This window comes from Rhyacophila brunnea, unplaced genomic scaffold (assembly GCF_057557595.1).
Source record: "Rhyacophila brunnea isolate RB1 unplaced genomic scaffold, BYU_Rbru_1.0 scaffold_24, whole genome shotgun sequence".
In the NCBI taxonomy this organism is placed as follows: Eukaryota; Metazoa; Arthropoda; class Insecta; order Trichoptera; family Rhyacophilidae; genus Rhyacophila; species Rhyacophila brunnea.
In genome coordinates this window covers 3,622,739-3,637,386 of record NW_028232904.1, presented here as the reverse complement: position 1 = coordinate 3,637,386, position 14,648 = coordinate 3,622,739, and the positions used below count along the sequence as shown (strand labels likewise).

General features: G+C 35.6%; 1 protein-coding gene across 1 annotated transcript in view; it reads left to right on the top strand.

Moving 5' to 3' along the window:
* The window catches only part of RasGAP1 (Ras GTPase activating protein 1), a 103,744-nt gene that overhangs the window by 75,033 nt on the left and 14,063 nt on the right, over positions 1 to 14,648 (top strand). Inside the window, exons 8-10 of the mRNA XM_085951467.1 lie at positions 971 to 1,174; positions 12,616 to 12,747; positions 13,838 to 13,932. Coding sequence (XP_085807593.1) covers positions 971 to 1,174; positions 12,616 to 12,747; positions 13,838 to 13,932 — 431 coding nt within the window. The remainder of the gene's footprint in view (positions 1 to 970; positions 1,175 to 12,615; positions 12,748 to 13,837; positions 13,933 to 14,648) is intronic.

Below are 14,648 nucleotides of genomic sequence, written 5' to 3'. Positions count from 1 at the left end.
CACCGCGAAATGTTGTATTGGAAATATATGGTTGTATATTGATGACCGTCTGACCTCTTTGGGTCTTATTAGTACTGACATTAAATTTATGTCTAAATAAAAGACGGTTCTTGTCGGTTTACAGGAAGCCAGTGGTAAAAAAAATTTGGAAAATAACCGATTTACTAGATTATGTGTTAGATTAGGTTAAGTTAGGTTAGGTTAGGTTTTTGTTTTTGAATTCATGAATTCTGCCAAAATCAGCTATGAAAATTGAATTAATGTTCATATTGAATCTAATAAAATTGGAAACCGTATACGGTCATATCTTTCGGTTTTCACAGGGTTTTATTGAATTTTCAAAACTTACCAACACCATCTGTAAATTATTATAGTCTTATTTCAATGAAAACAAATACGTATGACTGACAAAGTTAAGTGTACATTATTTATGGCAGATCTTAACAGCCTACTTCCACCCTTCGCCACTGATAGACGTATCCTCAAAATCCGTTGAAGTGACCCGATACAGTGGAACCCTGATCTACTGTTCTCGCATAAATCGTTTTCCCGCACAGATCGTTAATTTTTGAAAGTTCCCTGATTTATCGTCTAAATATTATGGTCCCGTCACAAATCCCGATTAACAATTTTTGTTGAATATTATGCATTTCGCTTTCGTAGAATAGTTTATGATACATACAGATGATAGGCTTGCCTCGCATCTCGTATCACGAATTTTTATAAGTCGCAACTAAAATGCCCCTCGTGAGGAAAACTAGAACTCTAGCTGAGAAACTGAAAATAATTCAAGACGTCGAAAAAATTCTAGGAGAAAAACGAGTTTTTTTAAAAAAAAAAATGGTTTTATTTATCCCGCATTTATCGTTTTTTCTTTAGGGTCCCTTGAAAACCGTAGAATCGGGTTTCACTGTAAATATGATTTAAACGTTCAACGCAAATCAATTGATTCATTTATTTTCCTATCCAGATATTTGAAGCCATCACAAAATCGTTCATCAGCTGCCCGGCGGGTATGTGCCGGCTGTTTGACGCTCTGCGGCAATGCGCGGTGCAACGGTTCCCTCGCAACGCGGAGGTCCGTTACTCAGTCGTCTCCGGATTCATCATCCTCAGGTTCTTCGCTCCGGCAATCCTCGGGCCGAGACTGTTCGACCTCACTACGGAACATATTGTAAGTGAACTAACGTAAATTGTCAGTGGTCAGCTATCATTATCTGCTACCTGGGGTTCAATTTTTAAAATAAGCGGGACAATAAAGGACATCACTTTGCTTAAAAACGCGAGACAGTTTAAAAAGTAAGTATTGTACTTTGAACGGTGTCCGATAATGCATTGAAAATTTGGTCACATGTGTTTATGATTTTGCATTATATCTTAGTCTATGGACTCCATGAAAACTAATGTAAACAAGAAAATAACCTAAAATGTGGTATTGACATTGTAATTAATTAGCAAGGATATTACCTTAAATCAGCAATCCCCTACCGGTGGTCTGTGAGAGAATTTTGGTGGTCCGCAGAGTAATTTGAATATACTTGTACAATTGTACAATTTTCGTATTTATTAAAATCTGAAATCTGAAAATCTGGCTCTGAAATCTTCAATGCGATCAATGGCTATTTCTTGGAACACAGTATAGAATGGAAGAAATGTGTGGGGATATGCACAGATGGTGCCGCAAGCATGACTGTACATCTGGAAACTGTTAAAGACGTTGGACACCTGTATATCTTGTTAACTCATTGCATTACACATCGTGAGCAACTTGCTGCGAAAAAATATCTCCAGAAATGCACGGAGTACCTACTTTCTGATGTAATTAAAATTGTAATCAATATTTGCCACAAAGCGCTCAATTCTTGAATCTTTGAACCACTTTGTGAAGAAATGGACCTTTAGCATACTTATCTTCTTCTTCACGCCGAGGTGAGATGGCTGTCGAGGGGCAAAGTACTAACCCGATTGTTTGACCTATGCCAAGAAGTCAAGTTATTCTTTCAGCAGCAAAATAATTCGAAGTTCCAAGATCTCTTGTCTTCCGACGAGTGGCTGGCGAAGCTTGCATACCTGGCAGAGATTTTTTCTCCGTTAAACGAGTTGAACGCGTCCTTGCAAAGACTGCACACGGACGTGTTCACATTGCAAGGCAAAATTGATTCATTTCAAAGGAAGATATTGCTATGGCAAACGCGGTTGGCTGAAGAAGGTCTGCAAATGTTCCCTAATTTTGATAATTATGTGAAACAGAAAGATGAACTCATGTTCGACAGCACTTACAGTCGCTCACTGACTCTTTCTGTCGTTATTATCCAAAGGAAGTGGATCACAGACACAGAAATACGTGGAGAATAGATCCATTTACGATGAAAATCGATAATTGTAATTTGGACACAAAAGAAAAAGAAAGCCTAATTAATTGATATATCATCCGACGATGGTCTCAAAAGTAAATTCCACTTGTCAGTATCAAGATCTCATTATTGGCTTTCTGTTAAAAATGTGTAGGTACCGAGTTTTGAGTGAAAAGGCCTTAAAAATTTTGATTCCATTTACAACTACAACTACATAATATTTGTGTGGGAAAAATACGTGGTAGTGAGTGGTCCGCGGGTTTCAAGATTTTGAGTTTAGTGGTCCGCAAGGTCCAAAAGGTTGGGGACCGCTGCCTTAAATAAAGCGAGGTTCACTACAGTGGTTCTCACGTGAAATTTAACTGTGGCCGCACAATTGACATTGGCAGTTCTATGGCAACGTCTGGTGGCCGCACCAAATTTCACCTTTGTTGTGATTGAGAAAATTAAAGCTAAATTATATTTACTAAAAAAAATGATCAATTTATCTATAGACAAGTCCATTAATAAAAGACATTAAGGTGATGTCTCTAGGTAAAGTTGTTATCGAAAAATAGCTAGAAAAGTTTATTAATCGGTAGATATATATTCAAAAGTAATGAGAAAAATAAAATAAAAAATTAAGATGTATCGTGGAGTTCTATATACCAAAAATACGTGTCAAATTCGGTACATTTCTATCGGGTGGTAAGAATGAATGACATAAGATTTATTATCAAAATTACGATAAAAATATACCTAAATCTATTACCTAGCGAAACGCTAAACGTAAATTGGAATTTATTATATCCTTATATCTTTTTTTTCAAATTTAAAAAACATCGATTTAGAGGTTAGAAAGCACGCAATTAAAATCGAAATATCTCGGCTTACACGCAATTTATCGCGAATAACGCTTAGCGTTTCTATTAAAAATATTATTTATTAATTTTTACGGCAGTTATTTAAATTTAATCTTGTATTTTTGTATATTAACGAATCGATAGAAATCGAAACCATAATAATTGCTCGAATTGGCAACATGCTGACAACACTAAGCCGACGCTTGGCCGTATAGTGCTGCCGTCGTGGAATTATTTGGAAACAAAATTTCTTCATACAAAATACACACACAACCATAACATGACGTTTAAAATGAAACTCACACATAGACAAGACAAAATAACATTATTTTTCTCTGAATCTTGGCAAAAATCAGTTTGTGTTACTTCTATGCGAAATTGCCATATGAATAAAAATAACTTAACAAATTAAAATTACAATATTTACTTAATATACGTAGGAACCTGCCTATATTCAAAATTTGATACTGAAAATTATTTTCAATTAGTATTTGCTTAAATTACAACTGTTTTTTACCATTATTTATGATAAAAATAAACAAATCTCGCATTTTGACATATTATGGCAGCACCATCAATAATCACCGCGCGCTCAGGCAACCGCCAATCAATTTTATCTTTTATTAATTAATTGTAATAATTATAATTAATTATAAATTAATTAACTAATCAGTAACATTTTCGTTACTAAGTAGGTCGTGTGATTATTGATTGATTTTTGGTGAAGAAATCACACATTGTATGATTTTCTGCAACCAAAATTATTTTATTAGGTTATGTTGTAGCTACTGACGTTTGGCGTGTTATTCTTTATGTTTTATGCATTTTTATATAATTTATGTTACTCAGTGCAAATTACGTGATATTGTTGTGATAAATTATATTGTGAGTGTTTAAATTACATCACATATTCAGTGTAGTTTAATTAAATAGTGAATACCAGAGGTGTGTGATAAGTGAATATAAATCTTTGTTACATATTGATCTAGTACCTATATTTTATTAATAATTATGGATGTGCCATGTGTAAGTGTTAAAAAATATAAGTCCTACACTAGAAAAAATACAAAACTATCTTAAACTACCAAAATATTGATGGAAAGTCGTGATGAATACTTTAGGAAACGGAAGTTAGTATCATCCAACACAGCCGTTGCTTGTGAACCAATTCCGGTGATAAATAGTGATGTATCCATCTCGGATGACCCAGACAATCTTCCAGTATTGACAGATGAGCACAATTATTGTGTGAGACTTGATAGTTGTGAAGACATTCAGAGCTGTTGGCCGAAAAAATTGAAAACGTATTCGGTATACGGTATATCGTATACGGTATTAAGTCAACATTGCATTTTGAATGCAGGTGTTGTGAGAAAACAGCGTCAGTATTAACTGAACCCCAAACGTCTACGATTAATACATCATTTGTTTGGGGATCTTTAAATATCGGGATTGGTTACAGTCAGGCACAGGAATTATGCGGTATTGTGGGAATTCCATTCATGTCTTCGGGAACGTTCCAAAGGCATGAAAAAAAAGTTAGCCAGTCATGGAAAACTCATTTGTGTGATCAAATGTCGAAGGATATAGAGATCGAGAAACAGTTGGCTATAGAAAATAATGAAATTGATGAAAAACACCCCTATATAACGGTCATTGTTGACGGAGGTTGGTCAAGAAGGAGTTATGGCCATAGTTTTTCTGCCAAATCCGGAGTGGCATGCATCATCGGAAAACGAACAGGAAAACTTCTTTACCTAGGTGTTAAGAACAAATATTGCCACATTTGTACCATCGCAGCCAATGAAAAAAAACCAGCTAAGAAACATGAGTGTAATATATCTTTTTCTGGACCATCGACAGGCATGGAGCAAACCATTGTAGTTGAGGGACTAAATTATATTTTTGACAAACATCAAGTATGGGTAAAATTTTTAATAGGGGATGGTGATTCAAGTGTATTTGCTAGGGTGCGTGAGAGAGCACCGTTTGGGTATAAAATTAAAAAAATGGAATGCGCGAATCACATGGTCAAATGCTACACTAGCAAACTTTATACGATGGTTAATAACGTAAAATACGATACGAAAAGCCGAAGCTTATTGCGGAAGGAGATTAAACGTCTCAAAAGTGCTGCACGATACGCTATAAAACGATGCGAAGGCAATATCACTCAGTTAAAGTTGGATTTGAAAAATGGACCCAATCATGTATTTGGCGAACACTCTGAGTGCCGTGCAGATTACTTCAAATAATTAAAAGTGTTGTTATTAGTCGGCTAAATCGTCAAAATCGTCTTAAGGCGAGACGTTTAGATTTCACTTCCAGGTATAAAAAACCAACTGTCCCTGTAAGCAACCAAGCTGACTGTGAATATGGCCCGCATGCTGCCGATTCAGATATTCCACAGTTGGACTTACAGGAGAAAATGAAAGAAATTATGGAATCTTTACAGGCTGGGGTTTCTTGCGATACAGATTGTAAGCAATTGCAGTTGGCGACAGTAGGGCAAAGTGAAAATTATTTGTGGATTGATGCCAGGCATAAATGTTTGACAGCATCTAAGTTTGGGAATATTTTCAAAATGAGAAATACGACACCACGGCATAATACTGTTAAAAATATACTTTTCCCAAGTGATATTGTGACAAAGGATATAATGTATGGCAGGAAGAATGAACGCACTGCTATTGCCTTATATGAAGCAAAAAACAAAGTCACTGTTATGCCTTGTGGTCTTTTTGTAAGAACGGAATTCCCATTTTTAGGAGCAAGCCCCGACGGTTTAATTGGGGAAAATGGGTTGATAGAAGTTAAATGTCTTCCGTCCATCGGTTCCAAACCAATTTTAGAGGCAGCATTACAAAACAATATATCGTCGGCTTAACTAGAAAACTGCTTATCTACGTATTTGGTCGAAAAAAAGTTGAGAACGCCATTTTGTAGAGAATTTTATACGTCATCGAACTGCAAACTACGTATAATTAAAAAAAATATGGCATTTGCACAATCTTCGCTTTAGAAAAATGCGTAACTTCTAACATCATATTAGTGACAAGAAAAGTGCGTATCTGCTTTCATTCGCTCTAAGTTTGGCGAGCAGCGAGCAACGTTCCTGTTCAGACTAGTTCAATTGCTCAAATTTGGTGTTTTTAAACGAATCTTCACATTATTCGAGGTATGTTATGTCATTATAATATCATTAAATATTAAGTTTATATGAAAAAGTGCTGTTTACATGTTTAAAATGAACTTTAAATTCACTGTGGTAGATACCTACTTTTCTCATAAGAGTGTGTCAGTAGATACGCAGTTTGCGGGCGTTTGTAATACGATTAATATGATATTATTATTTTTGTTGATCCCATTTCTTGTACTAAAACTTAATTACTGACACTACAAAAGTATAGAAAATAATTTACAGTTTGATAATAAATATTATTATGGTTATTTACTTGTTTTATTAAAATTCACGGAAGGGGTTAGTGACACATTGAATTTTTATGTTACAGAAATCAACCATGTCGTCGTTAAGAGCCCATAAAATTATGAATGCCCTTAAAAATTACGTCGTCAATGATGATGGTAGTCTCACAAAGAAAATTGAGCCAGTGGAGACAAGGACTGTAAATACAATTATTGATTCAAACAATCTTGAATTAGGTGAAATTTGCATTTCGGTAGCACAGGTGGAAAATGGTTATGAAGAAAAGACAACTCATTGTTTGCGCAAGCGGAGACTCAAAACTATATCCAAATGGAGTCAAATAACATTTTAGAGACAACTCATTGTTTGATTGAGCAAGTGGAGACTCAAAACTACATCCAAATGGATTCGAATAACAATTCGCTAGACGATGTGTTAGTCTTTGCAGAGCAGGTGGAAGGAATACATACAAAAAAGGAGGTACAGATTAATGCTAGTCTGTCAACTGAAGATAACACAGTTGATAAACGAAGATCTCAAACGGGTCAGATGGATAAAAACCAATGGGCAATCGCAAAAAAGAGAGAAAAGGGTGAATCTTACAAAGGAAAAAAGAAAATAAATGGAAAATGGAAGTATGGCATCGGCAAAGAGAAAAGAACACTGAAAGAAAGGTTTAATTGCAGTTCCTCAAAGAAAGATCGCTCTGTTATAAAATATCAGTCGATATCAGAAGAGAGGAGAGTTATGTTTAATGATTTTTTGGAAGTTATCTTGGGCAGAAAAGAAAGTGTTGGTTAATACGCTTGTAACAGTTAATGCAACAAATAGAAAAACCAGTACGAAAAAAGCATCAAGAAGATCAACTTCCACTGTGCTATCCTTAAAATGCAGAAATAGATATGTCAGAGTGTGCAAGAAACTATTTTTGTAAAAATTTTATATGTTAACATTTTAATAAAATATTATTCTTCCATAAGTTAATAGTTCAAACTTATTTTCCTATGATTATACTTGGTAGGAGAAAAGCTTGCTATGTAGGTACTTCTTTCAGCTTGTTATATCATGCTGTTACATTCATTGTGTGTTGATAATTGGGTAATATTAGTATTTTTTTTTTTTTTTCCGACCATGTCCGATCCTAATAGGATCATATGGGCCTCCACAGAGTAGAGGTTTGAATTAACAGATTTTGTTTTTACGAGAAATGGATGTCAGCCACTTGCTCAACCTATTAGGTCCATACCCTGACTCACACACATATTGAAAAACAATATGTGTACTTGCCAGACCCAGGATTCGAACCTGGGACCCACGGCATGATAGTCCAAAGCTTATGCCGCGCGGCCACCGTGGGTGTGATATTAGTATTAGTATCCTCACACTAAATTTGCATACTTAAAATAAGTTACGCAAACTGCGTATCTCCAAATTTTATGTTGGTAAGGAAAAGAGAATAATACGTATCTGCATTTTTTGTGTTTTTTGGGAGACAGGTTAAAATTTTTCTTAATATTTGAATGCCAAATCAACAAAAATTATTATTTACGTAACATATGTAAAATTCACAACATGATATTGGTTACAACTGATTTTATTCAGTTTTTATGCTCTCCTGAACATTTTGCTAAACTGTAGATAAGCAGTTTTCTAGTTAAGCCGACGATATTATGTTTAACTATTGTGAACTCCGTACTTCACTTAAAAGAATCACATAATTATTGGTTTCAAATACAGGGACAGTTGTACATTGCGAAGAAGGAATACTGTGATTTAATTGTATATGCCGACAGTGGAATCGAAATCATACGACTTTTGCCAGATCCACAGTTTGAGACACGTGTTCTACCGCGTTTGATAAGTTTTTATAATGATTGCCTTCTTCCAGAATTAGCTGATAGCCGTATCCAACGGGGTATGAGAATTCGCGAACCTGAGTTTATATTAAATAATTTGCAAACTAAAGCGAAGAAAATAAAAAAGTAATTTATGTTGACTTCTGATATAATTCTCGCAATAAATATGTCATAGTTTTCCTTGACATTTGGACATGGAATTTCGCGTATCCATAAAACTGATAGACTACGTAGTGCGCTCTTAGAAATCACAAAGGCCTACCGAGCAACTTCAACGGACGCGCTTCCGGTCCTGGCCGCATTCTTCCACTTGACCTGCACATACAGGTCAGCGGTCCGTCAACGAAGCTCCTCAAAGGTGAGGAGGCCGTTGTTGGTGACTTTCACCTTGCCCCGCCTCCTCGGCATGTTGCTGAAAAAGTAACCTGACTATACGTCTATTGACGCTTGACGCGGCATAGAAGACCTGGCAGCGACGGTGGAATGAATCAACCAAGGGCCGGCACACATTTTAATTTTTTCCAGACATTAAATGGCGATTGGAGATAACCAAATATCTGACTCCTGACCATCACACCGATCAATTTGTGATTGGACACGGTGGGTTAGCTGGCAAGCTCTTTGAGCTTGGACTTGTAAGCCGTCCGACATGTCCATGCGGAGGGGTAATTCAGGATGCCAACCACATCCTCTGGGAATGTCTTAGAATGTGCTCCCGAACGGGAGGAGATGCTCAGGTCGGTCCAACCAGCTGTTGGGCCCATCGGGCCGTCCGACTTGGTTGCTACTAAGGCCAATTATCCTGCATTTAAAAAATTTGCGGCGTCTTACTGCGGGCGTGAAGATCTCTACACGTAATTTTTGCTGTTCGTATGATTAGCTTCATTATTTTTTCATATATACAATAGAATTATTTTTATTTTAATAATTTCCTTGCGCTCTTCTCTCCCCGGAACTTTGCATTAGAAAGTAACTTCTTTAAACTCAGTCAGAGCTCACTTTGAGCGTAGCAACCTTAGTCCTGGGTATCTTTTCCTAGGGCATTCCCAGCCTAAAACTGAACTAGATGCTTCACATCAACCAATGTAGGGCCACGTGATGGCTCGTGGGTTAACTTCAATAATATTGCTTATTATATATACTTCATTAGAATAAACAACTTCTTTTGTAGCTGTTTATGCATGCCATGCTTGTTTCGTGGATTTTCACGATGGTTTTCAGATTTTTCGTGTTCTATGCTTATAACGATATCTCATAATTATTATTAATTTACAATGCTATACAATGTAACCAATGATTTATTATATTCTAAAATGTTTTAATGAAAATAACTAGTGGAACTTTTTTATATAATTATATACCATATATAGTTAGTTTATTTAGTGGTTATTTTGGTTTCTTTGGCAATTCTTCCAGAATATATTCCTAGAATTGTCGGACTTGAGCGATAATAAAACGCATTTCTAATCTACGCATGCGTTTTACTATTTATTATACATGTTTTCCTGATATCGTCGCCTTGGAAGTGAATAGAGCTTCACGGATGTCATTTGTGTATTAGATTGTTTAGCAAATTTGATGGAAATCATGTTCCTGTAAAAAGATCAGTTATTTTTCTTCACCATAATAATAATTATAACCAATAAGTATTTCAAAAATTGTTTGGTCAAATAAAAACGTTTTTGAATTTTGTGTGGATTACCTCTATTCACTTCCAAGGTGAAGATATTCACCAAGATTTATTTTCAACACGTCTAGTATTCTCAATACTTTCTATAACCTGATTCCTAAACCTAAACAATTTTTCACAAACATGTGTTTGGATCCAGCGTGTCTATTCCTTAGACTATGTACGCAAGACGCTTCCCGCTGCTATCTAAGGAAGGTTTGTATCCAATTGTTGTAATTGTTACAATAAGTGCTATGTTTTAACAGCACTTTTCTTGGCAAAGCTAAACTTTCGAGCGAGATGACTGTTTAGACCAAGGGTTCCCAACCTCGGAACGCGACGGGTTTTCTGTGGGGTCGCCAGCTTATAAAGCTAAAAAAAATTCACTATAATGCAATTTTTATTTTGGGCAGAGAGGTGGTGGCGTTCTCATTGCTGTACGCTCCGACCGACCAGACAGTATATCTGTTGTTGACTGTCACTTTGCTGCAGCTATTGATGTCGTTATTATTCGATTACGGTGAAATGGGTCATTTTTCACTGTTACGTGTATTTTCCACCGCGATCGTCTCGCGATGCATATAATTCGTTCTTTTCATACTTTGAAAACTTGCCAGTTGATAATTGTATAACCATCATTGGTGATTTCAATTTGTATTCATCTCATTTCTTATCCTGTATGAATCTCAAGCAGTTTTCAGAGATAAGAAATTGAGATACCCGGGGTTCCAGCGGCTAGCTCAGGTGTCCATCGAACCCCGGATTCACAAAAAAAAGATAAAAAAAGGATTTATATATGTTGGTAAAATTAAATAAAACACTAAGTCTTTCTCGTGCGGTCTTAGCGTTATATATTTTAATATTTGGTTGGACAACGTTACTTTATAGTCCATTACATATTTTGTTTTTACAATTAGTTACACAGGTCCGTACACGGTTTACAAAGGACGCTTACTAACTTTCTTTTTCAAATTCCCCGTACCCACGCCGTCCAGCAAAAAGGACTCTCGTGATTGGACATACGATTAAAGCACTTGCATCACAAAAAATGGAAGAAAGCGAAGTGTCTTAGCGATTTTATTTTCTTATATCATATCACGTGTATTATATCAAATCTTGTGACATTGTCAATGTTATCAATGGAATCCAGTTTTTACTCTTGGCAGACGATTTAAAATTATATGTGTCAATTCACAGTGAATTAGATTGTCACATATTACAAAATAACTAGTAGAACTTTTTTATATTATAATAAGTGAAGGTAATTCCATAAACAACGTTTTTTGTGTAATTGAATTTGATCAAATTATATACCTACAATATATTATAATATACTATCATAAAAATGTCAATACGATATAATAAAATATTGTACTTATTTAAAAAAATTAATAATTATTTGAATAAGTATATATATATAATAATATTATAGTAAGTAGAATATATTATATTCTTATAATATGTAAATGAATTTTTGTCTAGCGATTTTTTTCATCTGGCAATACTTGCAACTTATTATGGTAACTTACTGCCATCTGGTTGGAATCGACCAAAGTTTTTAGTAACAGATTTTTAGAAATTCATGGTAGATGCCTGTAAATATAAATAGATGGCGTGAAAGTCACATTATATGTGTAATTTAGGCCAAAGACATCGCCTTAAACATTTTAGTACAATCTATTTTAAAATAATGCAAATGGAAATTCTTCAATACTCCTTTTTTCCAAAGCGAGCCGCATGCCTGCTAAGTTTACATCAACTGACTCTGATATTTGTTTTTTATGAAGTGACACTGAATAATCTTTCACAGTATACAGTAGTAGGAAATATCGACAATAATAACTCACTCCTTGCGTTGCCATTAGTTGGCCATTAGATACTATTAGCATGTTAATTAATTAGTAATTAACATATCCACAGTGAATGAGTTAATAAAGCATTTATTGCCATTTCTTTGATTTGACTGTATTCTAAGAAACGGACTATTTTACACATGATCATCTCACCACAAAAACACGTTATGGATCATTTGAGCGTGGAAAAAAATTTAAGACAAGTCATGTGTATACGACCAATTTCATAATTTTATAAATAAATTTTTGAAATATTACTCTGTAAAGCGCCGGTGGCCGCAGCAAAATCCTCTGGTGGCCGCACATGAGAACCACTGGTTTACTATGATTTTTTTCATACTGGGACACATTCATTGTAGTGTTTTCATTTATGAGTGCAAACATTGAGTTTTTAAGCCACGTTTTAGTAATCTTCCTTATATTAGTCAAATGAAAATGTGTGATAGGGAATTGATCCGTATCCCCGTGAATTGCTATAATTTATGTATCAGAAATCTAATTTCTAAGCGGCTGAAAACTAAGGACTGTTGATGGTTGAGGAAGGCTTTCATCCAGCAGTAAATCAACCTATTATTTTCAGCCACCTGCATTCTTTTTTTTGCGTTTATTTTCAGGATCTCCAGACAAATCGCACCCTAACACTGATCTCGAAGACCATCCAATCGCTGGGGAACCTGGTCAGCTCTCAGGTCTGCAAGGAAGAATACATGGCCGCCTTATTCAAGACGTTCTCGAGCGAGAAACATGTAAGTCAAACGCTTCCATCATGACACACAGTTCAATACTACCAAGAATGGTTCTCATTTACACTGTGTTATAAATAGTTATCTTCTAGCATTTAAACTACAGTATGTTAGTATACCTAAGAGAAAGTCAGCTGGATAAACCCATGGATAGTATACAAACAGATTCAGGTAAAAGCATAGAGATATTAAATAAAAAGAGGGGCAAGTAATCGGCTTTCTCATACAACTGAATGAAGCAGGCCAACAATAGCCAATAACTTAAAACGAGAAATAGCAACGCGATAAAAAAAATGCAGGGCATCACGGAGGATTTACTTTGGTCATTATAACGTACCGATATAATATAATGTTAACGTGGAAATTTTGCCGCAAATCGATTACCAGCCAGCCTCACCATACTTGCCTGCTTCACCATACTTTCATATAACCTGCCGCCCCTAGGGTAAAACAGTCTCAAAAATTTCTTTTGAACTCACTCCAACATACGGTTGTATTTCAACTGATGCGGAGCCCAAACAATTAACCTACTATCGAGCCGGTTTCTAATTAAGGAATTATAAAGGGTTTTAAATGCAGTAATATCCGAAAAGATCCGGAATGTACGTAAGACAAAGCTCAACATTTGTAGTGACGTTTTATAAATGATAACCATATGGCCACTAAACGACAGTTTACTGTCAAACATAATGCCAAGGTAAGATTCCTTACAGATGGTATTCGATAAATTAATATTGCGTTTAATAATATTGAAGTCCAGTTCGTTACGCCTGCCAAAATGTAATAATATATTATCTATATCAAGTTAGAGCTGATGTCAATTGTACAAGAACATCCAAGAAGAGTTTCATGTCGTTAGAGAACAACAAAAATACAGTATTTTTAAATAACAAAACTCTCATTTATAAATATCATGAACAGTAATGGCCTCAAGTTTGAGCCCTGAGGGGCACCAGAATTTTTTTTTTAATGTCTGACTGGGCCGTATGTCATATTGGAGCTTCTAAGAGCTGAATGACAGAATTCATAATACGGTCTTATTATTATTATATGAAAATAGAACCACATAACAATATTAAACTGTTTTTTTCAGGTCCAAGATATTAAACTGTTTTTGGAAATCATTTCTTCAAGCACGACAACACAGAATAATAACATACAGGATGTGCCGGTTCTTTTGAAAGAAGGGTAAGTCCTACATATCGCTGAATTATTTTCAAATCTCAACATTATAATATTGGTCAATTTATGAATAATTGCTTTGCTGACCGACCAAAGAGTAATCGGCGTGTCTAATTGGCGTTCCAGCCTTTATTCAGCTGCCGCGAGTGTCACAAAAGATGATTCAATCCGCGACAAATGATGTCTTTATTACACCCATCTTCTGGTATTGATTTTGTTATTCACATTCTGAACCGAAGTAGGGAAAAAAAGTTTCCTAATACTGGCAATCCTTTCATAATATATCTCGGCGCCACCACGGACGGCGGCTATGACACTTCAAGTTATAATTTTTGTAGTCTAGTGTCTACTGCTGGCTTTTGAGTATATAATGGTTATCAACAAATTTTTACATCTTATTTAAAATAGCTTATTTCAAATGTATTTGTAAGTAAGTCCGTTCTACCATCGCCACGTTCGGTGCCCTGGTTTTTGGAGTCTCCTCTGAAGAGAAATGAGCTTAAGCTGATACTGAGGCTAAGAACAGGACACAATGGGTAAAAGATTTAATGTCCTCATGGGAAGAAGCGATTCGCAGCTCTGCGATGTTTTAGAGGACATTGTACATGTAGCAGTACAATGAACGACACAGAGTACAGCTGCGAATTACGGATATCTTTGAGAGTGTCGATGAATTGAACTGGCCACCCTGGCGGTGGGTAGAAAGGAAGAGCTTGGTGAAA